General features: G+C 41.2%; 1 protein-coding gene across 3 annotated transcripts in view; it reads right to left on the bottom strand.

The window, feature by feature from the left end:
- arsg (arylsulfatase G) overlaps positions 1-27,281 on the bottom strand; it is a 204,550-nt gene that overhangs the window by 9,677 nt on the left and 167,592 nt on the right. For all 3 annotated transcript variants that reach the window (XM_063074489.1, XM_063074487.1, XM_063074488.1), the window contains 3 exons: positions 23,463-23,543; positions 16,539-16,647; positions 15,726-15,846 (listed from right to left, as the gene is read on the bottom strand). In XM_063074489.1, the coding sequence (XP_062930559.1) occupies positions 15,726-15,846; positions 16,539-16,647; positions 23,463-23,543 (311 nt within the window). The remainder of the gene's footprint in view (positions 1-15,725; positions 15,847-16,538; positions 16,648-23,462; positions 23,544-27,281) is intronic.

The raw sequence follows: 27,281 nt of genomic DNA, 5'->3' as shown, positions 1-27,281 counted from the left end.
TAATCTGCTAAGGGCCAGATCAGTGGTGTTCAGGTCTAGTGACCAAGTAAAATACAAGGGGTCCAGATATGACCTCCAGAAAGCCATCTCACATGTAAAGTGGCAACTCTGGACCAAACTAGAATCACTGAAGGATGCTCGACAGCTGGCAGGGCTTGAATGCTATCACCTCATACAAAGTAAAAGCATGCGACATAAGTGACATCAAGGCTTCGCTCCCAGATGAGCTCAGTGCCTTTTATAAAAGTTGCTGGTGAACACAGCAGGCCAGGCAGCATCTCTAGGAAGAGGTACAGTTGACGTTTCGGGCCGAGACCCTTTGTCAGGACTCGTGTTCAGTGCCTTTTATGCTCGCTTTGACCGCCAAGACATGCAGGCACCTTCACAAACTTCCATAGACTCTGATGACCCAGTAATTTCAGTCATTGAGGCCGACGTGAGAGCATCCTTTAGGAGGTTGAACCCACGGAGCATCTGGCCCAGATGGGGTATCTGGCCAACTACTGAAGACCTGCGCTGATCAACTGGCTGGAGAGTTCACTGATGTTTTTAATCTCTCCTTTCGGCAGTCTGAGGTACCCACCTGCTTCAAGCAGGTTTCAATTACATGAAGAAGGCCCAAGAAGAACGTGGTAATCTGCTTTAATGACTATCGTCCAGTAGCACTTACATCCACTGAGAAGAACTCTGAGTGGTTGCTGATGAAACATATAAACTCTGGCCTGAGAAATGACTTGGATCGACTCTGGTTTCCCTACTGTCACAACAGGTAAACAGCAGGTACCATTTCATTGGCTCTTCACTCAACCCTGGAACATCTGGACCATGAAGATGCATGCATCAGGATCCTCTTCATTGACTACAGCTTGACAATCAATACTATTATCCCCTCAAAACTAATCAATAAGCTTCACGAGCTAGTCCTCAAAACCTTGTTGTGCAACTGAATCTTTGATTTCCTCACTTGCAGACCCCAGTCAGTTGAATTGGCAGCGTCTCATCCACCGCTGCCATCGGCACAAGCATGCCATAAGACTGTGTACTTAGCCGCCGGCTTTACTCACTTTATGACTGTGAGGTTAAGCAGAGCTCCACAGCAATATTTAAGTTTGCTGTTGACACCACTGTCACTGGCTGAATCAAAGGTGATGAAGATTCAGCATATAAGAGGGAGAATGGAAATCTGGCTGAATGGTGCCACAACAACCTCTCAATGTTAGTAAAACCAAAGAACTGATTTTTGACTTCAGGAGGAGGATACTGAAGGTCCATGAGCCAGTCCTCCTCAGGGGATCAGAGGTGGTGAGGGCCAGCAACTTTCAATTCCTCAGTGTTATAATTTCAGAGGATCCGTCCTGGGTCAGTATGTCAGTACCATTACAAAGAAGGCACAACAGCACCTTTACTTTCTTGGCGGTTTGCCAAGATTCAGCATTACATTTATAGATGCATGGTGGAGAGTATACTGACTGGTTGCATCACGGCCTGGTATGGGAACACCAACGCCCTTGAACAGAAAAGCTTACAAAAAGTAGTGGATACAGTCCATCACAGGTAAAGCCCTCCCCACCATTGAGCATATCAACAGGAAAGCAGCATCCATCATTAAGCACCCCCACCATCAAGGCCATGGTCCCTTCTCACTAATGACTACAGCAGCCTCGCCTTTTCACATTGGTTGTTTGTCCCTTTTTGTGTGTGGTTTTTCACTGATTCTATTGTGCTTCTTTGGATTTACTGAGAATGCTTGCAAGAAAATTAATCTCAAGGTGGCATATATGTACTTCCATAATAAATTTACTTTGAACTATGAACATATGAATAAGCGGCTAAGCACAGTTCCAATGCCATCTTCAAATTCGCCGACAACACTACTGTTGTTGAGCAAATCACAGGTGGTGACGAGTCAGCTTACCGGGCTGAGATCGGACACCTGTTTGAGTGGTGCCACAACAACAACCTCTCCCTCAATGTCAGCGAAACTAAAGAGCTAATTGCTGACTTCAAGAAGTAAATTGTTGACATGTGCCGGTCTACATTGAGCAATCAGCTACTGAGTGAGTCAGAAGCCCTAAGTTTCTGGGCATTAACCAGCCCTGGGCGCAGCACATAGATGCAATCATGAGGAATGTGAGTCAGCATATTTACGTTTTTAGCAGATTAAGGAGGTTCAGCTCAACCCCAGAACATTTTAACAAACTTCTCCTGACGTGCTGTCGAATGTATCCTGACTGGATGCATTATGGTCTAGTACAGCAATCCGAATATGCAGGGCAGAGGACTCTGCTGAATTCATCACAGTACAGCGCTCCCCAGCAATGGTAGTATCAACACCAGATGCTGTCTCAAGAAAGCAACATCTATCAGCAAGGATTTCCATTCTAGGCCCTTCCATCTCTTTGCAGCTACCTCTAGGCAGGAGGTACAGAAGCTGAAAGTTCCACAGCTACTTCCCTTCAACCATTAGGTTCTTGAACCAATAGGCAAAATGATAATCACAAACAAGAGAGGATCTACAGATGTTGGAAATCCAAGCAACACACACAAAATGCTGGAGGAACTCAGCAGGACATGCAGCATTGATGAAAAAAAGTACAGTCGACGTTTCAGGCCAAGACCCTTTGGCAGGACTGGTAATCAATACAGTTTGGGCACCCCTGGTCAAAATTTCTGTTACTATGAATAGCTAAGCGAGTAAAAGATGAACTGATTTCCAAAAGGCATGAAGTTAAAGATGACATATTTCTTTAATATTTTAAGCAAGAAAACTTTTTTATTTCCATCTTTTACAGTTTCAAAATAACAAAAAAGGAAAAAGGCCCAAAGCAAAAGTTTGGGCACCTGCATTGCAGTACTTAGTAACACCCCTTTTGGCAAGTATCACAGCTTGTAAACACTTTTTGTAGCCAGTTAAAAGTCTTTCTATTCTTGTTTGGGGGATTTTTGTCCATTCTTCCTTGCAAAAGGCTTCTAGGTCTGTAAGATTCTTGGGCTGTTTTGCATGCACTGCTCTTTTGAGGTCTATCCACAGATTCCCGATGATGTTTAGGTCAGGGGACTGTGAGGGCCATGGCAAAACCTTCAGCTTGCGCATCTTGAGGTAGACCACTGTGGATTTTGAGGTGTGTTTAGGATCATTATCCTGTTGTAGAAGCCACCCTTTTTTCATCTTCGGCTTTTTTACATACGGTATGATGTTTGCTTCCAAAATTTGCTGGTATTTAAGCCTAATGCATTTTGGAAACAAGTCCTGTGGACTGATGAACTTAAAGTAGAACTTTTTGGCCACAATGAGCAAAGGTATGTTTGAAGAAAAAAGGATGCAGAATTTCATGAAAAGAACCTCTCTCCAAATGTTAAGCACGGGGGTGGATCGATCATGCTTTGGGCTTGTGTTGCAGCCAGTGGCACGGGGAACATTTACTGGTAGAGGGAAGAATGAATTCAATTAAATACCAGCAAATTCTGGAAGCAAACATCACACCATCTGTAAAAAAGCCGAAGATGAAAAAAGGATGGCTTCTACAACAGGATAATGATCCTAAACACACCTCAAAATCCACAATGGGCTACCTCAAGAGGCGCAAACTGAAGGTTTTGCCATGGCCCTCACAGTCCCCTGACCTAAACATCATTGAGAATCTGTGGATAGACCTCGAAAGAGCAGTGCATGCAAGACGGCCCAAGAATCTCACAGAACTAGAAGCCTTTTGCAAAGAAGAATGGGCAAAAATCCCCCAAACAAGAATTGAAAGACTCTTAGCTGGCTACAAAAAGCATTTACAAGCTGTGATACTTGCCAAAAGGGGGTGTTACTAAGTACTGCCATGCAGGGTGCCCAAACTTTTGCTTCGGGCCCTTTTCCTTTTTTGTTATTTTGAAACTGTAAAAGATGGAAATAAAAATGTTTTCTTGCTTAAAATATTAAAGAAATGTGTCATCTTTAACTTTATGCCTTTTGGAAATCAGCTCATCTTTTACTCGCTTAGCTATTCACAGTAACAGAAATTTTGACCGGGGTGCCCAAACTTTTGCATACCACTATATACATTTGTTTTTGCTTGTGAGTGCTGCTTAGATGATATGTGCAAGGCATACTGCTGCAAATACATTTTTCATTGCACCTGTGTGCATACATGTACTTCTGCATATAACAATAAACATTTATCTTTGACTCCGATGTTGCAAAAACATCCTTGTTCCTCCCACATGTCATGTTTAAACCATTGCTAAATTTCACAGGGTCAGCTTCCTCGTGCACAACACTTCTTATAAAACATTATTTTCGTTTGTTTTCTCATTGATGGGATGTGGGTCTTGCTGGCCAGCAATTTCACCCTTCCCAATTGCACTTAGCTAAAGGGTGTGATAGATAATTTCAGAGGAAGGTTAAAAGTCAATCACATTGCTCTACAAACAGGCTCATAATATGGCCAAGCCATGTAAGTACATTTGTGGGCCAGAAGGATTTTTATGATAATCAAGTAATTGCATGGTTACCATAGCTGATATTATGCATTTTGTTCCAGTGTATTGAATTATTTATTATTCCCTGGATTATTAAATTAGTGCTTTGCATACTAGTCAAGTAACTGTTCTCTAAATATTGCCAGTGTTCTAAGTAAGATAAAGTAGCTCCATGGGCAATTTGGTGGCTGTTAATTAAATTTAGCTCTGAAGAGATTTAAGAAATGCTCAGTTTCTGAGATGGATTTTCCAAGGTTAACATGGCAGCTTGTTGACTGCTTGTTGTAGTTTAGTAGATCCAGTAGCTAATGATTTATAATGCACCTAATTTCAAACAAAGACAGTATCGTTGAATGTTTTAGGCATTTTATGAGCTATTGCTATAAATAGGGTACATCATCATAATAAAATATGGGAGGGCTATCTTCACATGCAATGTACTTCCTAAGAAAAACAAGTAAAATCTGATTTAATATTAGCTTCCTGGCATGCCAATGGGATAGGACCTGGGGCTGCTTCCGTGATGTGCCTGACAACACAAAACAGGCTTTGTCTGTTTAATTATGTTAAGTGAATGAAAGCAAAACAGTTACTGGTCAAACACATCAAATAAATTAATTTAGTAATGGCCGTCTAACTCGTATCTTCCTTGTGGTGGCGTTACATTGTGAACAGTTTCTCAGGGGCATCCATGCACCTTTTATCCTATTTAAAAGCATAGTTTCAAAACCAAACTATGCCAGTACAAAGGCTCCAGGAATGTTTCTGGTAAATTACATTTTCAAGTTCTGTGGTTGCATACATTAGACAACCACATGTTTTGGAAAGGTCAGTCCTGAAGTGAATTTCATGGCAGATTATATGGGAAGAATATACTCGTGTACAACTTCAGTTTTGCTATACTTAAAACAGTGTGCAATAATCTGTAAACATTTAACATTATCACCAGAAAGAGGAAGAAGCATCCTCAAATCAGGAACCAATTGTTGATGCTCTTCTTGTTTATGTAGACATGGGGAGGAGGTGCACTGGCCTTAGGCCCATATAGAAATCCAACCTTAGCCTTCTCCAATAAATACCCTCTCTCCCCTCGCTCAGATCAGAACATAAAGTAATGCCAGATCTCCCACAGCAAGCGAGTTCTGATCATTCATGACACAGCAAACACAGAATTTCTGTTGCTTACGATGTACACCATCTTTCCCGTGGTGTCTTCAGAAGATATGCAGAAAGTTTCTACAAACCTTTGTACATCTAAATGTGCCTTATAGTCATAAGATGATGATACAGTCGAAGTAGCAACTGGCTCAGGCAGAGCATTCAGAGAATCGCCAGCTAAACCTGATTAGGAACAGGGATGACATATGGGAACAACTATAGCCAGTGATAGGCATGCATATAAGCAGGACACATTATAACCTTGTGTAATAAGATTTTCATAGCAATTATGCTTGTCCTTCTAACTGGGCCTTAGCTGGATATGAACAGACCATACTCATAATGCATAGAATTGAAGTACCAAGCTGCACAGGTGCAGCTTGACTTCCTGAGTACTTCCAGTTTATCTAAGATGAAGGCCATCTGCCTAGAGTGAATTTTAATACAGCAGTCTAATCCCATTCCCCTCAATTCTCCCATAGTCTTACAACTTCTCTCTCTTCTGTTCTGTGCACCCTTCCTTGTTGAAAGTTGTAGTTGAGTCCATGTGACTGGTCTGGAGAGCTTCCAGGGAAATCATGCTGCCATCCTGAAGGTTTGAGATTACTTACTGCTCAAATCTGGGACAGGAGCAGGGTCAATCTGGAGAGACTGAAGGCCTGGATCTGGGGTAATCACTCTTGTAGTTCCTTGCATTTTAAAAATGCAAGATACTGTTCCTGAAATTATAATCACTTGCCATTTTTTGTCAGCTCAAGGTTTTCCTAAACAACTGACAACAAATGCAGTACTTTTGAAGTGTAATCATTATTGGAATGTGCCACAAATTAGTTAACATCAAGCCCTCACAAATAATGAAATGAATGACTAGATAATCTGGGCTGGAAATCTAATGTTACAAGCGGAGGTACTACAGTGATAACATAGGGATAAATGACAGATGTGGTATCTGCTTAATTCCCTGCTCTTCTTCAAACAATACAGTGGTTTTGTTTACACATCATAACTGGATAGATGGCATCTTGGTCCAATGTCTGCAAAGGATGTACCTCAAATATTGCAGTAGCCCTCTATGTACATATGTAATGTCAACTTAGTTTGAAGCGGTGGCCTGCTGGAGTTATATTTAAAGTAACAATATACTGCAACAGAAACTTCTGATCACCTGTATCCATCATTCAAACAGTTCTGTGTCAATATTATGACCTTCGACTCATAAGGGAGAATGAGGCAGTCATAGATGAGAGCTACAGGGAGGTAGTCACACCTAGGCTGTCGGAAGCAGGTCGTTGGGTGACAGTCAGAGGGGGGAAGTGAAGGTGAGCAGACAGGTAGTGCAGAACACCCCTGTAGCCATTCTCCTGAATAATAAGTTTACCATCCTGGATACTGTTGGCAGGAATGACCAACCAGGTGTGAGCCACGGTGGCAGGGCCTCCGGCACTGAGTCTGACACTGTGGTGCAGAAGGGTGGGACAGAGAAGAGGAGAGCTGTCGTCATTGGCGACTCTATAGTCAGGGGAGCAGACAGGAGATTTTGTGGACGTGAGAAGGACATCCGCATGGTTTGTTGCCTCCTGGGTGCCAGGGTCCGGGATGTCTCTGACCGGGTGCACAACATCCTGGTACGAGAGGGAAAGCAACCAGGAGTCGTGATACATGTTGGGACCAACAACATAGGCAGGAAGAGGGATGAGGTCCTGAAGTGTGAGTTTTGGGAATTAGGCAGAAGGCTGAAGAACAGGACCTCAAGGGTGACGTTCTCAGGATTGCTGCCAGTGCTACATGACAGAGATGGTAAGAATTGGAGGAGAGGGCAGTTGAATGCATGGTTGAGGAGTTGGTGCAGGGAGCAGGGTTTTAGATTTTTAGATCATTGGGATCTCTTCTGGGGAAGGTGGGACCTGTACAGATTGGATGGGTTGCACCTGAACTCGAGGGGGAGCAATATCCTTGCAGGTAGGTTTGCTAGCATGGTTCGGGAGGGTTTAAACTAATTTGCGAGGGGGTGGGACCCAGAGCGATAGAGCAGTGAAAGAAGTGCATGGAGTAAAGCCAGATCTAACATACAGAGAGGCTTTGAGGAAAGAGAAGCAGAATAAATGGTGTAAAGACAGTAAGGTAGAAGGGCTGAAATGTGTGTACCTCAATGCAGGAGGCATCAGGAACAAAGGTGATGAACTAAGAGCTTGGATACATACATGGAATTATGATGTAGTGGCCATTACAGAGACTTGGCTGGCACCAGGGCAGGAATGGATTCTCAATATTCCTGGATTTCAGTGCTTTAAAAGGGATAGAGAGGGTGGAAAAAGGGGAGGAGGGGTGGCATTACTGGTCAGGGATACTATTACAGCTACAGAAAGGGTGGGTAATGTAGCAGGATCCTCTTTAGAGTCAATATGGGTGGAAGTCAGGAACAGGAAGGGAGCAGTTACTCTAATGGGGGTATTCTATAGGCCCCCTGGTAGCAGCAGAGATACAGACGGGCAGATTGGGAGGCAGATTTTGGAAAGGTGCAAAAATAACAGGGTTGTTATCATGGGTGACTTTAACTTCCCGAATATTGATTGGCACCTAATTAGTTCCAAGGGTTTAGATGGGGCAGAATTTGTTAAGTGTGTCCAGGATGGATTCTTGTCACAGTATGTGGACAGGCCAACCAGGGGGAATGCCATACTAGATCTAGTACTAGGTAATGAACCGGGTCAGGTCACAGATCTCTCAGTGGGTGAGCATCTGGGGGACAGTGACCACTGCTCCCTGGCCTTTATAATTATCATGGAAAAGGATAGTATCAAAGAGGACAGGAAAATTTTTAATTGGGGAAAGGCAAATTTTGAGGCTATAAGGCTAGAACTTGCGGGTGTGAATTGGGATGATGTTTTTGCAGGGAAATGTACTATGGACATGTGGTCGATGTTTAGAGATCTCTTGCGGGATGTAAGGGATAAATTTATCCCGGTGAGGAAGATAAAGAATGGTAGGGTGAAGGAACCATGGGTGACAAGTGAGGTGGAAAATCTAGTCAGGAGGAAGAAGGCAGCATACATGAGGTTTAGGAAGCAAGGATCAGATGGGTCTATTGAGGAATATAGGGAAGCAAGAAAGGAGCTTAAGAGGGGGCTGAGAAGAGCAAGAAGGGGGCATGAGAAGGCCTTGGCGAGTAGGGTAAAGGAAAACCCCAAGGCATTCTTCAATTATGTGAAGAAAAAAAGGATGACAGGAGTGAAGGTAGTACCGATTAGAGATAAAGGTGGGAAGATGTGCCTGGAGGCTGTGGAAGTGAGCGAGGTCCTCAATGAATACTTCTCTTCGGTATTCACCAATGAGAGGGCACTTGATGATGGTGAGGACAATATGAGTGAGGTTGACGTTCTGGAGCATGCTGATATTAAGGGAGAGGAGGTGTTGGAGTTGTTAAAATACATTAGGACAGATAAGTCCCCGGGGCCTGATGGAATATTCCCCAGGCTGCTCCACAAGGCGAGAGAAGAGATTGCTGAGCCTCTGGCTAGGATCTTTATGTCCTCATTGTCCACGGGAATGGTACCGGAGGATTGGAGGGAGGCGAATGTTGTTTCCTTGTTCAAAAAAGGTAGTAGGGATAGTCTGGGTAATTATAGACCAGTGAGCCTTACGTCTGTGGTGGGAAAGCTGTTGGAAAAGATTCTTAGAGATAGGATCTCTGGGCATTTAGAGAATCATGGTCTGATCAGGGACAGTCAGCATGGCTTTGTGAAGGGCAGATCGTGTCTAACAAGCCTGATAGAGTTCTTTGAGGAGGTGACCAGGCACATAGATGAGGGCAGTGCAGTGGATGTGATCTATATGGATTTTAGTAAGGCACTTGACAAGGTTCCACACGGTAGGCTTATTCAGAAAGTTAGAAGGCATGGGATCCAGGGAAGTTTGGCCAGGTGGATTCAGAAATGGCTTGTCTGCAGAAGGTAGAGGGTGGTGGCGGAGGGAGTACATTCAGATTGGAGGATTGTGACTAGTGGTGTCCCACAAGGATCTGTTCTGGGACCTCTACTTTTCGTGATTTTTATTAACAACCTGGATGTAGGGGTAGAAGGGTGGGTTGGCAAGTTTGCAGACGACACAAAGGTCGGTGGTGTAGATAGTGTAGAGGATTGTCAAAGATTGCAGAGAGACATTGATAGGATGCAGAAGTGGGCTGAGAAGTGGCAGATGGAGTTCAACCCAGAGAAGTGAGAGGTGGTACACTTTGGAAGGACAAACTCCAAGGCAGAGTACAAAGTAAATGGCAGGATACTTGGTAGTCTGGAGGAGAAGAGGGATCTCGGGGTACATGTCCACAGATCCCTGAAAGTTGCCTCACAGGTGGATAGGGTAGTTAAGAAAGCTTATGGGGTATTAGCTTTCATAAGTCGAGGGATAGAGTTTAAGAGTCGCGATGTAATGATGCAGCTCTATAAAACTCTGGTTAGGCCACACTTGGAGTATTGTGTCCAGTTCTGGTCACCTCACTATAGGAAGGATGTGGAAGCATTGGAAAGGGTACAGAGAAAATTTACCAGGATGCTGCCTGGTTTAGAAAAGTATGCATTATGATCAGAGATTAAGGGAGCTAGGGCTTTACTCTTTGGAGAGAAGGAGGATGAGAGGAGACATGATAGAGGTGTACAAGATAATAAGAGGAATAGATAGAGTGGATAGCCAGCGCCTCTTCCCCAGGGCACCACTGCTCAATACAAGAGGACATGGCTTTAAGGTAAGGGGTGGGAAGTTCAAGGGGGATATTAGAGAAAGGTTTTTTACTCAGAGAGTGGTTGGTGCGTGGAATGCACTGCCTGAGTCAGTGATGGAGGCAGATACACTAGTGAAGTTTAAGAGACTACTAGACAGGTATATGGAGGAATCTAAGGTGGGGGCTTATATGGGAGGCAGGGTTTGAGGGCGGCACAACATTATGGGCTGAAGAGCCTGTACTGTGCTGTACTGTTCTATGTTCTATGTTCTATGTTCTAATCCAGTGGGGCCTTCACTGTGACATTATGCTCTGCACTGAGCTTGCTGTCCCAATAGAATCTACTGGCCTTTGCATTGGCAGATGGCATCCGCTGAATATGACCCAGGCTGAGGGGGTGAACAACACAGCCAAAGTACAGTGTCCATGAAAAGTATTCAACCCCCTGGGAAATTTTCATGCTTTATTGTTTTACAACATTGAATCTCAGTGGATTTAATTTGGCTTTTTTGACACTGATCAACAGAAAAAGACTTTTGCGTCAAAGTGAAAACAGATCTAAATTAATTACACAGGACATTAACTTTATTGTTTTTAAGTCATTTCAGTGTCGCTTTGGCTTTGTCTTGTTGGAAAACAAATCTTCTCCCAAGTCGCAGTTCTCTTGCAGACTGCATCAGATTTTCCTCCGGGATTTCCCTGTCTTTTGCTACATTCATTTCACCCTCTTCCATCACAAGCCTTCCAGGGCCTGCTGCAGTGAAGCATCCCCACCACCATGCTTCACGGTACGGACGGTGTGATTTTGATGGTGTGTGTTGTTTGGCTTACACCAAACATAGCCTTTAGTCTGATGGCCATAAAACTCAACTTTGGGTTCATCAGACCACAGAACCTTCTTCCAGCTGACTTCAGAGTCTTCCACATTTCTTTTGGCAAACTCTAGCTGAGATTTCATGTCAGTTTTTGATTCCGACAGTGGCTTTCTCTTTGCCACTCTCCCATAAAGCCGCAACTGGTGAAGCCCCCGGACAACAGTTGTACGCGCAGTCAATCCCACCTCAGCCATTGAAGTTTGTAACTCCTCCAGAGTTGTCATCAATCTCTTAGTGGCCTCCCTCACTAGTCGCCTTCTTGCATAGTCACTCAGTTTTCGAGGACATTGTTCCAGTCAGATTTACAGCTGTGCCATACTCCTTCCATTTCTTGATGATTAACTTAACTCTATTCCAAGGGATATTCAGCGACTTGGAAATAATAAGTGATGAAAAGTTAACTGGATTCATATGCACAGTGTTTAACAATGCGCTATAACAGGAATAACAGCATTGTCATGAAATTGCAATAGGTTTTCACAATTTCTTGTGAGAAATAGCTTTCCCTTTATAACAAAGAAAGCACCTGTCAAAGTTGTTGGCTGATGTTGAATAGTTTAAAAACTAAATAAAGCTCAGTGGAACACAGAAAATAAAAACAAGAGTGGGTCATTTGGCCTTTCTGGCCTGTGATATATGCTGATCTTTAATCTTGCTTTAAATTCCTTGCAATATCTCTAAGTTTTTAATAAATTTACATTACCCACCACCACACCGTTTCCACCATATTCAAAATTATCTTACCACAATATTTTTCTACCTGACATTTATCTGAATTGATATCTGAACTCTCAATAGTAATGAAATATTCCTGATATCAAACATGCATGACTGAAATCATTGATGAATAAGTCAACAATCAGTCAGTACAATTCACGGACTTCTCTTAGTCTCTCCTGGCACGCACAACTTTTACTGATAGAAATTTTACTGTAGCAATCAACGTAAGAAATAGGAAAAGGCCATTCAGCCCTTTCTGTCAATCATTCGGCCAATCATATAATTCATCGATGATTTCTTTCTGAACTTCATTCATCAGACTTATCTAACCACCTCACAATCTGCTTACCTAAAAAACCATTATCAGTTTACCTCTCTGATTGGAGGCCTGTGACGAGTCAGCTGCAGGGATTGGTGCTGGGTCCATTGTTGTTTGTCATCTATATCAACAACCTGGATGATAATGTAGTAATCTGAATCAGCAAATTTGCAGATGACACCAAGATTGGGGGCAAAGTAGACAGTGAAGGAGGCTATCAGAGCTTGCAGCAAGATCTGGACCAGCTGGAAAAGTGGTCTAAAAAATGGCAGATGGAATTTAATGCAGACAAGTATGAGGTGCCATACTTTGAGAGGACAAACCAGGGTAGGACTTACACGGTAAGCAGTAGGGCACTGAGGAGTGAGGTAGAACAGAGGGATCTGGGAATACAGATCCATGAAACTATGTCACAGGTAGATAGGGTTGAAAAAAAAAGAGCTTTTGTCACATTGACCTTCATAAATCAAAAGTATTGAGTACAGCTGTTGGGATGTTATGTTGCAGTTGTATAAAATGAGGGTGAGGCCTAATTTGGAGTATTGTGTGCAGTTCTGGTCACCTAACTAAAGGAATGTTATGAATAAGATTGAAAGAGTGTAGAGAAAATTTACAAGGATGTTCCCAGGACTTGAGGACCTCAGTTATAGGGATAGGTTGAGAGGGTTAAGACTTTATTCACTGGAGCATAGGAGAATGAGGGGATATTTCATAGAGGTATACAAAATTATGCAAGGTATATATAGGATAAATGTAAGCAAGTTTTTTCCACTGAGGTTGGGTGAGACTAGGATTAGATGTCATGGGTTAAGGATGAAAGTGGAAATGTTTAAGGGGAACATCACTCAGAGGGTGGTAAGAGTGTGGAACGAGCTGCCAACGGAAGTGGTGAATGTGATTTCAATTACAACTTTTAAGAGAAATTTAGAGAGGTACATGGATGGGAGGGGTATGGATTGCTATGGTCTTGGGGCAGGTCGATGGGACTAGGCGAATAAGTAGTTCAGCACAGACTAGCTGGACCAAAGGGCCTGTTTCTGCACTGTATTGCTCTATGATTCTATGATTTCTATCCTGTAAGTTAATCGACTCAATCTGTTGTGACACAGAGTTCCAGGCTGCATTTATTCCTTGTTTGAAATAGTGCATTACAATTTAAATCCTAATTGACATTGCTCAGTTATAATCTCCACTTTCTTCTTCTAGATCTTGGTTAGATCACACCTTAGACTTTTAAACATCCAACTAATAAAACGTCTCAATATTTAAACATCTCAGTACCGGGATTGTTCACGGTAATCAGCACATCCAAGCATAATATCTTTATCATAATGTAGAGTAGACAAACTTAATTCCATTTGAGGTTGATAAAACCTTTGCACAACTGAACCACTATTGCCTCATTTTTGAATTCCAGCTCTGTGTACCCAGTTCAAATGAGAGGGCCAGATTGACAATGAGGTGGCCTCAAACTTTCTGAGAGGTCCCTACTGCCATTATTCTGACTGCATTCCCAAATGTGCGCCTGGAATCCAGCAGTATAGTGCCAACTTGGTTGGATTTTCTTCTAATTCTACTGTGAAAGCTGACCAATGAACCTATGTCAGGTTAGACTTGGCACAAATTCTGAAATTCTATTCATTACATTGGAGAGGAATGGCCCTGAAAGTGATGGGAAAACTTCAGGTAATCTTTATGTTTTGAATTACTTAATTTAAATATAGTTAATTGTTGTTAAGAAATTTAATTTATTAAGCAATTCATAACATGGTTCCTTCTCGAATATTTATAAATGTAATTATTTCTGAATGCCAGTAACAATCACAGATGTTTGACTGTAAGCTTGCTTACAATTTAGACTATTATAAACCTAAATATAATTAGTTCTGAAATTGCTCTGTCCTTGCTGCATTTGTGATCTGTAAGCCTTAGATTACACGTTCACCACAAAGCAGCAATAATAAGAACTTAAGCAATTCTATCTTGCATGGTAATCATTTGTACTTGCAAAGTAAACCAACCTGCAAGGTCTGTTTACTGAGTGGTTCACTGACATCAAGGAGCATGAGGAATATATCTTACTGCTGAAAATGATTTAAATAGAACTGTGAAATTTTTTGGTTAATCAGATACAGGAAATAAACTGAAAATTTTCCTTTTTATTATGTTGTGGGACATTGTACTTGGAAATTTGGTCAATGTATTTATACATAGAGGACTATTGCCTGCTACATATCTACATTACAACAGCAAGGGGAAGTACAACAATGAAGTGCCCAGCTACATTGCTTGCACACCCAACACCAAACTCCCAAAACGGACACTGGATTCCAAGTTCTGCCAGAGGAAGAGATTGCCAGGTGGACAGGTGGAGAAATTCAAGGCCTTTTTTTAAAATAATGTATTTCTCTACCAAGACCCAGAAAGCTCTGGCTTGTGTTTACTCAAACTGGAGCAGGATCTTTTGGGATAGTATGGAGAAGCTAAAGTCAATGTACTAAAAGCAGATGGAATCTACAGATGCATGGCAAAAAAGAGAGCACCACCCAACAAACTAACCTTCCACATGCCCCATCATGTACCTCCTATTATGCCTATGAAATGGTCTGCAGTTCCCAGCAGCCTATCTACCCTCCAAGAGCCATAAAATCAGAGTGAAAGCAAGTTCCCTTCAATTCTGAGGAAATACCAAAGAAGAAGACAGTGAAAGGAAAAGGGAGTCCTAATTAATCGTACAAATGCATAAAGCAGCAAAATATGGGTTGTGTTACATAAAGGAGAAGTGTTATGACCTGGGTGTTCAAGGCATCAGAAAACCAGATCTCGGCTCTAATTTAGTTTGCGGCATGATCAGCCCTTTGAGAAAAACATACTGTTATCAATTGTGTTACTGCCACCAGCCTAATATGCAGCTGTTACAGAAAGACAGTAAGACTAAATTACCCAAAGTCATTATCTGACTTTGCTTTGCTAACATCGGTAACCTAATCAAAAATGAATAGAACGGGAAAGAAAACTAGCTGTGGATGTCAATGGAAACAAATGTACAAAGCTATCTACCTACAAGCTGCCAATGTTCTCTTAAGTGTTTAGTGCTGGCAAAAAAAAAGATTTTGCCATGTATGAATTCTAATGAAGAGACTAAATGTGGAAAATTGGATTTCAGTGCTGCTGAAAAAAAAATGAGGTGTTCAATTACAGGGCTTCAGAGTCTTATCAAGTAACTCACAAATGTATAAAAGATTCTATAGAATTACTTGTAATACAGGGATTTTCCTGATGGTGCAGTCAAAATATCCATCAAATACAGTTTAATTGCACATTCATAATTCTAGGGGATCTTAATCGTTCAATTTGCAAACTGGACATAAAGAAGTGCATTCAACATGAAATGGGTTCGGTTGTAATGACACACTACAAAGATCTCTTCAACTGCCTTCTTTCTGGCTTACATTAAAATAATACATGTTACCTGGTGACCACTTTGGGATTGGCCAAACAACACCTTTGTTATATCCAAACTATCATAACGTCTGTTTGGAGGCAGGCTTGCTCCTGATAGTGAAATCAGAGTAGAAAATATATCCAATGTGCTGCAAAAATTAAATATTTTTAGGATGAAATACCTTTATTTTATAAGTTCACAGACAGAGTTTTTAGAATTTTTAAAGAAATGTTTTTTACAAAGAAGACAAAATGCTGAAAGTAGTAAGCAATGTTTTTAACATTTGTGTTCAGTTTACTTTGAACTAAACTTTTAATCAAGAATGTATTTGAACTTAGATCCAAGAGATAAAATGACTTGCTAACTTATCTCTATTGCATGAATTAATCTTGAGTGAATTGGTAGACAAATATAAATGTGAAAGAGTTCAAATTTCAGAGAATTCTGACGTCAAAAATCCAAAAACTAAACAGATATCCAAGAGTGATTACAAATAAGTATTTGCTTTGATTTCATTGTCAGCTTTCTCCACTTGTGAAGCCACCATCTCTTGCCATAGTAATGTAGTTGCTCTTGTTGACATTTAAACAACATAAATATATGTATATACTTACTATAAATATATACATAAAAGAATCTATCAGTGATTTATTCAACCGCCACTCTGTATCTATAGTTGTCATTGCTCTAGCAGGCAGATGACCTATAAAGGTCACTAATAGGCCAACAAAGTCAACAGCACAAATGTTTTTGGAAAACATTTTGGATAACCTGAATCCTCCATCATATCAGTGTAACATATCAGGGCAGTAAACTTAGATACTGTGGTTATTCACCTACCTAAGCAGTGAGCTGCTTGTTGTGTTACTTGGGATTTTTCCTGGCCAATAAGCTATCGCTGGTGTTCGATGGCCACCTTCCCATGTAGTCCTCTTAGCTGAACTGCCACCTAAGACAAAAATAAAATTTATTAAATGTATTAAACATTAAGTTAACCAACATCACAGCCAACAGATTAATAATGTACTTCTTAACACCTTCTAGATTTACCAAACTGAAAATCTGCACCTCAACCCCTCAATTATTTTCTCACTCCCCCTTGCCCTGTAAAATTAAATGGTACACAATTTGATCACTTTGTACAGTCAGATTTTCACTGGGTGTATTAAATTACTTGTTAATAAGTCAGAATCAGGTTTTACATCGCAATTTTAGATGATGTGAAAGTTGTTTGTGGCAGCAGTACAGTGCAAAGACATACATTACAAATTAAGTAAAAAGTACAAAAAATAAATAATATGGTTGTGTTCATGGGTTGGTGGAAGATTCAGAAATCTGGTGGCTGAGGAAGAGAATCTGTTCTTGTATCATTTATTGTGGGTCATCAGATCCTGTGTCTCCTCCCTCATGGTACTAACAAGAAAGGGGCATGTCTCGGATGGTGAGAATGCTTTTTTTAATTTATTCATTTTTACTGGATGTGGGCATCGCCAGCTAAGCCAGCATTTACTGCCCATCCGTAGTTGCCCTTGAGAAGGTGGTGATGAGCTGGCGAACCACTGCAGTCCCTGAGGTGTAGGCACACTTACAGTGCTGTTAGGGAGGGAATTCCATGATTTTGACCCAGCAACAATGAAGGACTGGTGAAATGTTTCCAAGTCAGGATGGTGAGTAACCTGCAGGGGTATTTCTAAGTGGTGGTGTTCCCAGATATCTGCTGTTCTCGTCCTTCTAGATGGTAGTGGTCATGTGTCTGGAAGGTACTGCTTTAAGAACTTTGGTGTGTTGCTGCAGTGTATCTTGTAGATAGTACACACTGCTGCAACTGTTCATTGACGGTGGAGGGATTGGATGCTTGTGGAAGGGGTAGCAATCAAATGGGTTGCTTGCACTGGATGGTGTTGAGCTTCTTGACAGATGATGGAGAAGCACTCATCCAGGCGAGTGGCGAGTATTCCATTACACACCTGACCTGAGCCTTGTAGATGGTGGGCAGGCTTTGGGGAGTCAGGAGGTGAGTTACACACCGCAGGATTCCTAACCTTTGACCTGCTCTGGTAGCCATGGTATTTATATGGCTAGACCAGTTCAGTTTCCTGTCAATGGCAACACCCAATATGTTAATAGTAGGGGATTCAGTCATGGTGATGCCACTGAATGTCAAGGGTCACTGACGGTCATTGCCTGGCACTTGCACAGCTTGAATGTTACTTGTCAGCCCAAATCTGGATATTGTCCAGGTCCTGCTGCATTTGGGTATGAACTGCTTCACTACCTGAGGAGTCACGAATGGTGCAGAACATTGTGCAGTCATGTGCGAATATCCCCACGTCTGACCTTATGAGTGAAGAAGGGTCATTGATGAAGCAGCTGAAAATGGTTGGTTCTTGGACACTTCCCTGAGGAACTCCTGCAGTGATGTCCTGAGGATGAGATGACTGACCTCCAACCACCACAACCATCTTGTTTTGTGCCAGGTTTGATTCCAACCAGCGGAGGGTTCTCCCCGTAATTCCCATTGATACCATTTTAATGATGGATGTCAGCTTCCTGAGGCACTGCTTCTTGAAGATGTCCTCAATGGTGGGGAGGGTTGTGTCTCTGATGGAGCTGTCTGAGTCTATAAAACCCTTGCAGTCTCTTGCGATCCCGTGCAATGGAGCCTCCATACCAGGCTGTGATGCAACCAGTCACAACGCTCTCCACTGTAGAAACCCAGTTCTGATTCTTTAACCTGGCTGTGAGATTTTGTGGAGTAAACTTAAGAGGAATATATAGAGATTACAGTGATTAAATTATCAAGAAGTATTCCAAATGGGGGTATGGCATTCCCTGGTGTAAAGGTAATTGAATAATTTAATTAAGTTTAAAAGGTTAAAAGGCGGGAGGAGAAGATGGTGACACAACGCAGCTCGCAGCGGCCACTCCAGTGGTGATGTCTGTTATTTGTCAAGTAGGGTGCCAAGCACAATCCTGATTTGATGGAGACGGACGTGAGAGCACGGAGGAACATCTGGAGAAACTTCTGAAATGCCTGCTTCGCTGCTGCTGTTACTGTGTGGTCCAGAATCTCCGGAGAAGGCCCCGAGTCCTCGGCTTTGCTTGATGCTCGGCAGCTGGGGCCGGGTCGAAACACTCGGCAGAGGATGGTGCTCGGAGAGGCTGTATCGGAGGGGCTGGTCGGAGGCTCGAGGTTTTCGGACAGGATCAGAATCCGCTGTGGTCGGGTGCTTCCAATGCATCGGCAAGTTGTCGGCGCTTGGAGGTTCATGGCAGGGAGGGTTTCTCCCTTCTACCGTCTGCGTGAGATGATGGGGCTATCGTGACTTGAGACTTTTTTTTACCGTGTCCATGGTCTGCTCTTTATCAAATTATGGTATTGCTTTGCACTGTTGTAACTATATGTTATAATTATATGGTTTTGTCAGTTTTAGCCTTGGTTTGTCCTTTTTTTTGTGATATCATTCTGGAGGAACATTGTATCATTTTTTAATGCATGCATTTCTAAATGATAATAAACGAGGACTGAGTGTCCTCATAATCTAATCTAAAAAAAAAGACATTACAAACAACTGATTGGGTGGATTATTCTAAAAATATTTACAGTATATGTGTATTTCAAAAAGGCCAGACATTACGACCCATCACTAATAGCCCTTGTAAAAGAGGTGGTCTGGTGGTGTTACTGGTTATGGAGTTTCAGTATTTAGACTCAAAAGAGTTCATAAAGTTCATAAAGTTATACAGTATAGAAACAGGCCCTTCGGCCCAAAATGGTCCGTGCTAACCAAGATGCCACTCCAAGCTAATTCCATATGCCAGCAATTGGCCATCACCTTTTAAACCTTTCCAGTTCATGACCTCCCCAACACACACAAAATTCTGGAGGAACACAGCAGGTCAGGCAGCAACTATGAAGGGAAATGAACAGTCAATGATTTTGGAATGGTCTTGACCTGAAATATCTTATCCCTCCATAGATGCTGCCTGACCTACTGTTCCTTCAGCGTTTGAGTGTGTTGGTTCAGATTTCCACTATCTGTAATCTCTCTGTGCCTCCATATACCTGTCCAACTCTCTTTTAAATTGTCATTGTACCTGACTCAACCACTTCCTCTAGCAGCTCATTCCATAAATACATCACCCTTTTTGTAAAAAAATGTTGGCTTTCTTATTCCTATTAAACCTTTACCCTTACATCCTAAATCGGTGCACTCTGGAAAAAGTGTATTCACCATGATTGTATGCTCTGTAAGATGACCTCTCAGTTTCCTAAATTCAAAAGAATATCATCCTAGCCTGTCTAGCCTCTCTCAATAATTCAATCTTTCAAGTCCTAGCAACATCTTTATTATTTTTTCAGCACTCTATCCAGTTTAATAATATCTTTTTTATATCAGAGCAACTGAAACCAAGTGTGGTCTCACCAGCCGACAACTGCACCCAGCTTTCATATCCTGAGTAATGTAGACCAAACGCCTCCTTCAGCACCATGTCTACCCGTGACTCCACTTACAGTGAATGCGTAGTTATACTCCAGAGTCTTTCTTTCTCAGTGATAATAAAGGAACACTACTATAAAGCAGATATTCAATTGTCAACACTTACTATGCTTACATATGAAACACCAGAAAGTTGACAGCACTCAAAAAATTTACCTCGTATTAAGAAAATTCTCATAAAAAAGGGCAAAAGTTTGTAAAGGCTTTCCACATTTGGATATTTGATCAATTCTTACTTTTGAATTTGGCATTTTTAATTTTTCATGTTACAAATGAGGGAGTCTGGGCCAAAATCAGTTATATTGAATTAGGTCAAGGGTCTACTTCTATTTCCATGTTCCTGGAGTAAACAAGCTGATACCTAAATCATGTGAGAGTTGGTGAAGGGTTTAATCCATAAACCTGTCAGCATGTTAGAAATGTGATACAAATCTGTTATGTTGGTCAGCAAAATCTGGAAACCATGCCAGGAAGGGCAGGGTAGTTATTTAAATATGATCATTCAATGGGAGTAATGTTTTCGTTTTGCGAGATTTAACCCTAGGTGCATAGGCTTACTGAACTTTCTGGAAATCAGCAATGCTATACAAGACTGAGGAATGCTGGAGAGGGTATCGGAATTTCACAATGCAATCTCAGAACAAATGCTGCACCTACTGTCATGAGTTATTCTGTGAAAGATTTAATTCACAGAAGTTGTGCTCCCGTTTCCTTACAGAATTTGGAGAAATAGTGTTCACCTTGTTGCTCAGTACCAACACTTTTGGACCTGCTGACTGGATTTAACAGGTGACCCTGTAAATTGGTGATGCTCATGCAAGAAACATTGAAGGAGCTGGCTAACCCATGGCAGGCGCTCCAGAAGGCATTAAGGAGGGAGATGGATCAGCTGGTTGAGTGGTGTCGCAGCAACAACCTTGCACTCAATATCAGTAAGACCAAGGAATTGATTGTGGACTTCTGGAAGGGTAAATTGAGGGAACATGCACCAGTCTTCATTGAAGGATCAGAAGTGGGAATGGTGAGGAGTTTCAGCTGTCTGGGTGTGAGCATCTCTGAGGATCTATCCTGGGCACAACATACTGATGCAATTAAAAAGAAGGCAAGACAGCGGCTATATTTCATTTGGAGTTTGAGGAGAACTGGTATGTCACCAAAGACGCCCATAAATTTCTACCTGCATTCTAACTGGTTGGATCACCATCTGGTATGGAGGGGCCATTGCAGAGGATTGGAAAAAGCTGCAGAAACTTATAAACTCTGCTAACTCTCTCCAGCATCCAGGACACCTTCAAAAGGCGATGCCTCAAAAAGGCGGCGACTAAGAACCCCCATCATTTAGGACATGCCCCCTTTCTCATTGCTACCATCAAGGATAAGGTATTGGAGCCTGAAGAAACACACTCAACATTTCAGGAACAGCTTCTTCCCCTCCATCGTCAGATTTCTAAATAGGCAATGAACCCATGAACACTACCTCAGTATTTTTTCCTCTTTTTTTGCATTACTTATTTAATTTAACTTCCTTTTCTATATATACTTATTGTAATTCATAATTCTTATTATTATGCATTCCAATGCATTGCTGCTATAAAACAACAACTTTACAATGTATGCCAGTGATATTAAACCTGACTCTGAAAACACAGCAGGCTGCTGCTGACCAAGCTGAAACTTTATAAGTTGAGAGCAGCTCATGACAGGAGCACCTTTCAGCAAGCCTTTGAGAAAGACATATGGCCATCAATTGTGTTGCTACTACCAGCACAATGGTCAGCTCTTACAGAATGGCAATAAGACTAAATTACCCAAAGTTATTTTCTCTGCTTTGCAAAGTGCCTGTGCAAGAGCATTTTATCGGTAGTGGTACAAGGTTATGCGACAGTACTCTCGGAAAGAGGGACGAGTCCTCAGGCAGTCCTCTTGCACAACTTGTGAAAAGAGTGCAAGCACTGTTCAAAACATTTTTCAAAACATGTAAGGTATTTAGTAAGCCTATAATTATACACATGGAGCATTCCCATTTATTTATCTCTCCTTAACCTTCTGTGCTCTCTTTTCCTGGAGTAAGGGAGGAATAAAGGCCATGACTGAGAGCAATATCATCTTGCACAGATAAATCAAATCAGAGGACTTATTGATTGCAATTATGGGGTTTGTGACATTGCTTAAAGATGAGGTGATAGTGAATGGTTATACTGATGGTAAAGCCGAGAAACAAACATGCGGGGAAAGATCAGTGATTGTCCGATGCAGACTAATATTCATATCACATTGTAAGTGGAGGTAGCACATTGCTCAACTTTCCTGATCATTAAACTATTTGCACCATTGCCTCCAGGCATCATTGGTAGAGAGTCACAGTTCTGCTGCCATAGGTTACTGGCATTACTTGCAGGCTTCTTCCTTCCATCACCAGAAATAATAATATCCTGCATAACTGAACTGCCCTGCTTGGTATCCAACAGGAAGACATCAGGGAATATTCCGGTGGGTCTGGTTCCCAAATTCCTTATCTCGCTGGGAGTACTAGCAACCACAAGAAATAGCAAACCTCTTGTACGTAAAGGCCCTGAATGTGCTCAAAATAACGCAGGCATGTTATCATTCCCCCACCCCTTCTCAATGTTTATTTTTACTTTTAGTTAAAGATACAGCTCAGTAACAGAGCCATCCAAACCAGTGAGCCAGTTCCGCCCAATTACACTCCTGTGCTCAATTAACCTTCTAACCTATACGCCTTTGGAATGTGGGAGGAAACCAGAGCACCTGGAGAAAAGCAACATGGTCACAGGGAGAACATACAAACTCCTGACAGACAGCGGTGGAAATTAACCCAGGTTGCTGGCACTGTGATAGAGTTCTATGATAACTGCTCTGCTACGCTACTGTGCCACACTTATGTAAGGAAATTCAGAACAAATATGGAAATGCAATAACAAAGTTAAACTTGCTCTATCAAACAAACACTGCAAAACAAAAATTGTTTATGGGTTTGTGATAAGTTCCTCTACTTTGATCACATCAGGAAGTTAAAACCCACTCACGCCCAGTTCCCACCCCTTACTATCTCAACAATGTCTGCTTCTCGCCTCCTTCCAATTGGACATTTTAAAGTACAAACATTGAACTACAAAGAAAACAAAGACATATCTGGACATGCAGCTGTATCCCTGAAATAACATTTCAGATAATGAGACTTTGCATCTAAGTATAGCTCTTCGTTCGGGAAAGCAGCTTCCCATGGTTGTCTATTTATTACCTTGTTGTGTCTGCCATGTTCCTTTAAATGGTCCAACACTTCCAGAAAATTCGCATTTCTCAGACCAAGGCCCATTGTCACCTATGTGAAAGAAGAAATTTAAAATGATCATAAGGAGGCTTATAAAATTGAAAATATCAGCCATTAAAATAAAGTTTTACATTGTGTGTGTGGTTTAGAGACAGTACTCTAGGGTAGTACATCACAATGTGATAGGATGCAAACTTCAATACAACTTCTAATGCAATGAGTTTCTAATTTTAGACCAAACTTAGATAGAAAACATGAAAGGAAGCTCAAAAATGAGAACCAACATGACGTCTTATTAGTTGTGAGAATTTGGACTCTTGCCAGTATGAAATGATGCCATATGTGCAATCACTGAATTCCTTAAGTAGTGAAATTGTAACAACTCATTGCTGTTTTAACTATATTTTATTTCAAATCCTGAAAAATAAGACAACATATGGAGAAGCCTATGGAAATAAATGGAACAGGGATAGCCAAAGACAATTTCTAAATGCATAATCTTAGTTACAGTGCTAAATCATTGTTAGACTTTAACATGGACGGTAATTGATGCTTACATTTTAATGAGCAGGAAATGTTATTTGAAATCTGTCATAAACCTATTCATTTTAAATTATCTTCATATTCCAGTTTCAATTCTTCTGTGACCATAACAGAGCTTAAATTGTACCCCATACATTAAAAACATCCAAACATCCAAAAAGTGGAGGTTTGTCATCATAAAGACATTGTTCATCACACCTAAAGTGAGAATCAACTGACCCATGCCTAGACAGTCACTGAGAAAGATAAATATATTGTTACATAATAGGCACAGGAAAATTCCCAACAACTGCACCAATTCTATCTCAAAAATAAATTTTTATATAATACCGCCGCACCTCTTTCATCTTTCTAAAGAACTGCATTGGGTGAGGGGAGAAGGTAAAACCTAACACATCAGACATACTAAGGATATTGTGACTTCAATCCCGATGGGCTGACATAGGCAGAAGTACAAAAACAGCTTCCCAGCCCAGAAAAAATGTTAAAAGTCAGAGAGACAATCAGTGAGACCATAAGACATAGAAATAGAATCAGGTCATTTGGCCCATCAAGTCGGTTCCACCATACCATCATAGCTGATTTATTATCTGTCTCAACCTCATTCTTCTGTCTTCTCCCTGTAACCTTTGACACCCTTAATAATCAAGAATCTATCAACTTCTGCTTTAAATATACTCAATAACTTAGTATCCACAGACATGTGGCAATGAATTACACAGATTCACCACCTTCTGGCTAAAGAAATCCCTCTTCATCTCTGTTCTAAAGGAATGTCCTTCTATTCTGAAGTAGAATGGAGTGACTGATGAAGAAAAAAATTGTTAATTTTTTACACTACTTAAAAATATACTGAAGCACGCCACAGTTGAATAATACCCCATCACTAACAACAAATAGCTTTTTATAAAATTGGGAAATTGCTTATAGACTACAGTTAATTCCAATCCCTGCTGAGAAATTTGATCACATAGCACTGTTTTTAAACAGAATGGAAAGAAATACTAACACTGAAACATGACGGCCTGATTAATTACCCATCTTATCTAAGGTCCTTAGTTTGAGCTATCACACCTCTCATGGGAATTTTTCCATTAATGCTAAATGATTTCAGTTTTACCTGGGCTCTATGAAGTCATATTTTCTGAGTCAGTGAATGTTCTTTCCCTTATTTCTCCCCTCAAGGGAAAAGTCTTCATAAATACACACAAACGAAATGATCAGAGCCTTCCTTTGGGTCTGATCCATTAGTGAGAATATTTTGAAAAGTCAATATTTTAAAATTATTTTTCCATTTTTCTGGACTCTGGCACTGATCGCACAACCCACAGTTATTGCTATTGAGTAGGTTATGATAAGCAACCTTCTTTAACCATTGCAGCACCGCTGATAAAGCTACTCCCACACAACTGCTGGATATAGAGTTCCAGGATTTTGGATAGGAATGACAATATGTTTCCAAGATAGGACAGAGTGTAACTTGATTGGAAACCAGCTTCTGCTTCCAAGAAGGTGAAAGTCACAGGTTTGGAAAGTACTGTTGGAGTAGTTCAAATGAGTAAATGCAGTGTATTTGTAGACAATATGCACTGCGAACCTCTGTGTTCTGGTGATGAGAGCTAATAAGAATCAGGTTTATTAGCACAGACATATGTCATGAAATCTGTAACTTCATGTCAGTAGTACAGACAATACATAAAACTGCTCATGATATCAAGTCAGCACGATTTTGCTCTATTTTTGCACTTCTTATTTAATAATATATGTAATATATACAGTACAGTGCAAAAGTCTTAGGCATATATATAGTGTACTGGAATAATTTTATGCATTGCACTGTACTGCTGCCCACCCCCAAAAAAAACTTCATGGCATATGTGAGTGATGATAAACCTGATTCTGAAATGGGCCTCTCTTGTGGACTGAGAGAGGGAAGGGGACAGGGAGAGTGGGATCATGGTTGGAAAAGGGAAGGGAGATGAGCAGGAGAAGCAACAAAGAGACATTCTGTAATGATCAATAAACCAGTTGTTTGGAATCAAATAACCCTGCCTGGTGGGTCTGCACCCACGCCATTCCCTGCCCCTGACACACCTTCTCTGCTACCTATCCCACAGCACTCCACCCTCGCCCTTCCCAACACCATTTGCTCCTGTCAGATTTACAAACAAGCTCTCTGCTCCACGTTGACAAATTCAGTACTGGACAAACATCTTAGGCACCCTAGCTATTTACATATGCCTAAGACCTTTGCACAGTACTGTATACTAATATATTTCTTATTATAATTATCTTTTATGTATTGCACTATACAGCTGCCACAGACCAACAAACTTCATGACATACACCAGTGATATTAAACCAGATTCTGATTCTAATGTGAGCATGCAATGAAGCAGCCCTGCAAAACCTTAAGTCACTGGGAATTAAGGGAAACATTCCATGGTTGGAGTCATAGCTGAAACAAAGGAATATGACTATGGTAATTCATCAACTTTTCATGATTTACCCTCAAAAGTATCAAATTCAACTTCATTGAGCTTAAAAACGATGCTACAATTAGCAGGCAATGGTAAATCTCTTTGATACTGATTGCTTTATACCAACTACCAGAAAACTAACTATACCACCACAGCAATTCAATATCCTCAATAATAAAGGATTCTAAGGTGCATTGAAACAAAAGGTGACTTGAATTGTGATAATTTTTAAAATGCATCCATTAAATAAACAAGTGCTCCCTTCTTCATTCCCAAACTTCCCGTCACTCATTATGCATATGTCATTGATAAAGCTAGGCAAGAATGATTTAAGATTTTAATGAATATAAATCACAAAACAATAGCAAAATGGAAATACAGTAAATATTGATGTGAACAAAACTTTCCTGTGTTTTTCTGTTATGTTAGCCTTCAGTCTGGTCTTGCTAGCCCTAATACTTCCACATGGATGCAGCCGTATGGAAGGCTGCTCCTAACCAGTTGACTGCAGACAGCTCTGGGCCGGCTAGTGATGCTGCAACTATGAATGTATTGGAAGAGAATAGTGCATTCCAGCTCTACAATGCCAGTGGAACTCTCCTGGCTTACGACAGAGCACGTATTTGCTGTGGCCATGATCACACAGTGACTATTAAAGCCTCCAGACCCATACCATCACAAATGACGAAAAGAAGCTACTCTCAGGGATCAGCCTTATTCTTGGAAAGTAATAGCTTTCACTGGCGGACTGGTCCCAGCACATGGC

Source organism: Mobula hypostoma, chromosome 22, assembly GCF_963921235.1.
Source record: "Mobula hypostoma chromosome 22, sMobHyp1.1, whole genome shotgun sequence".
Taxonomy (NCBI): Eukaryota; Metazoa; Chordata; class Chondrichthyes; order Myliobatiformes; family Myliobatidae; genus Mobula; species Mobula hypostoma.
Note: the sequence above shows the minus strand (reverse complement) of the source record. Positions and strands in the feature narration are given on the sequence as shown.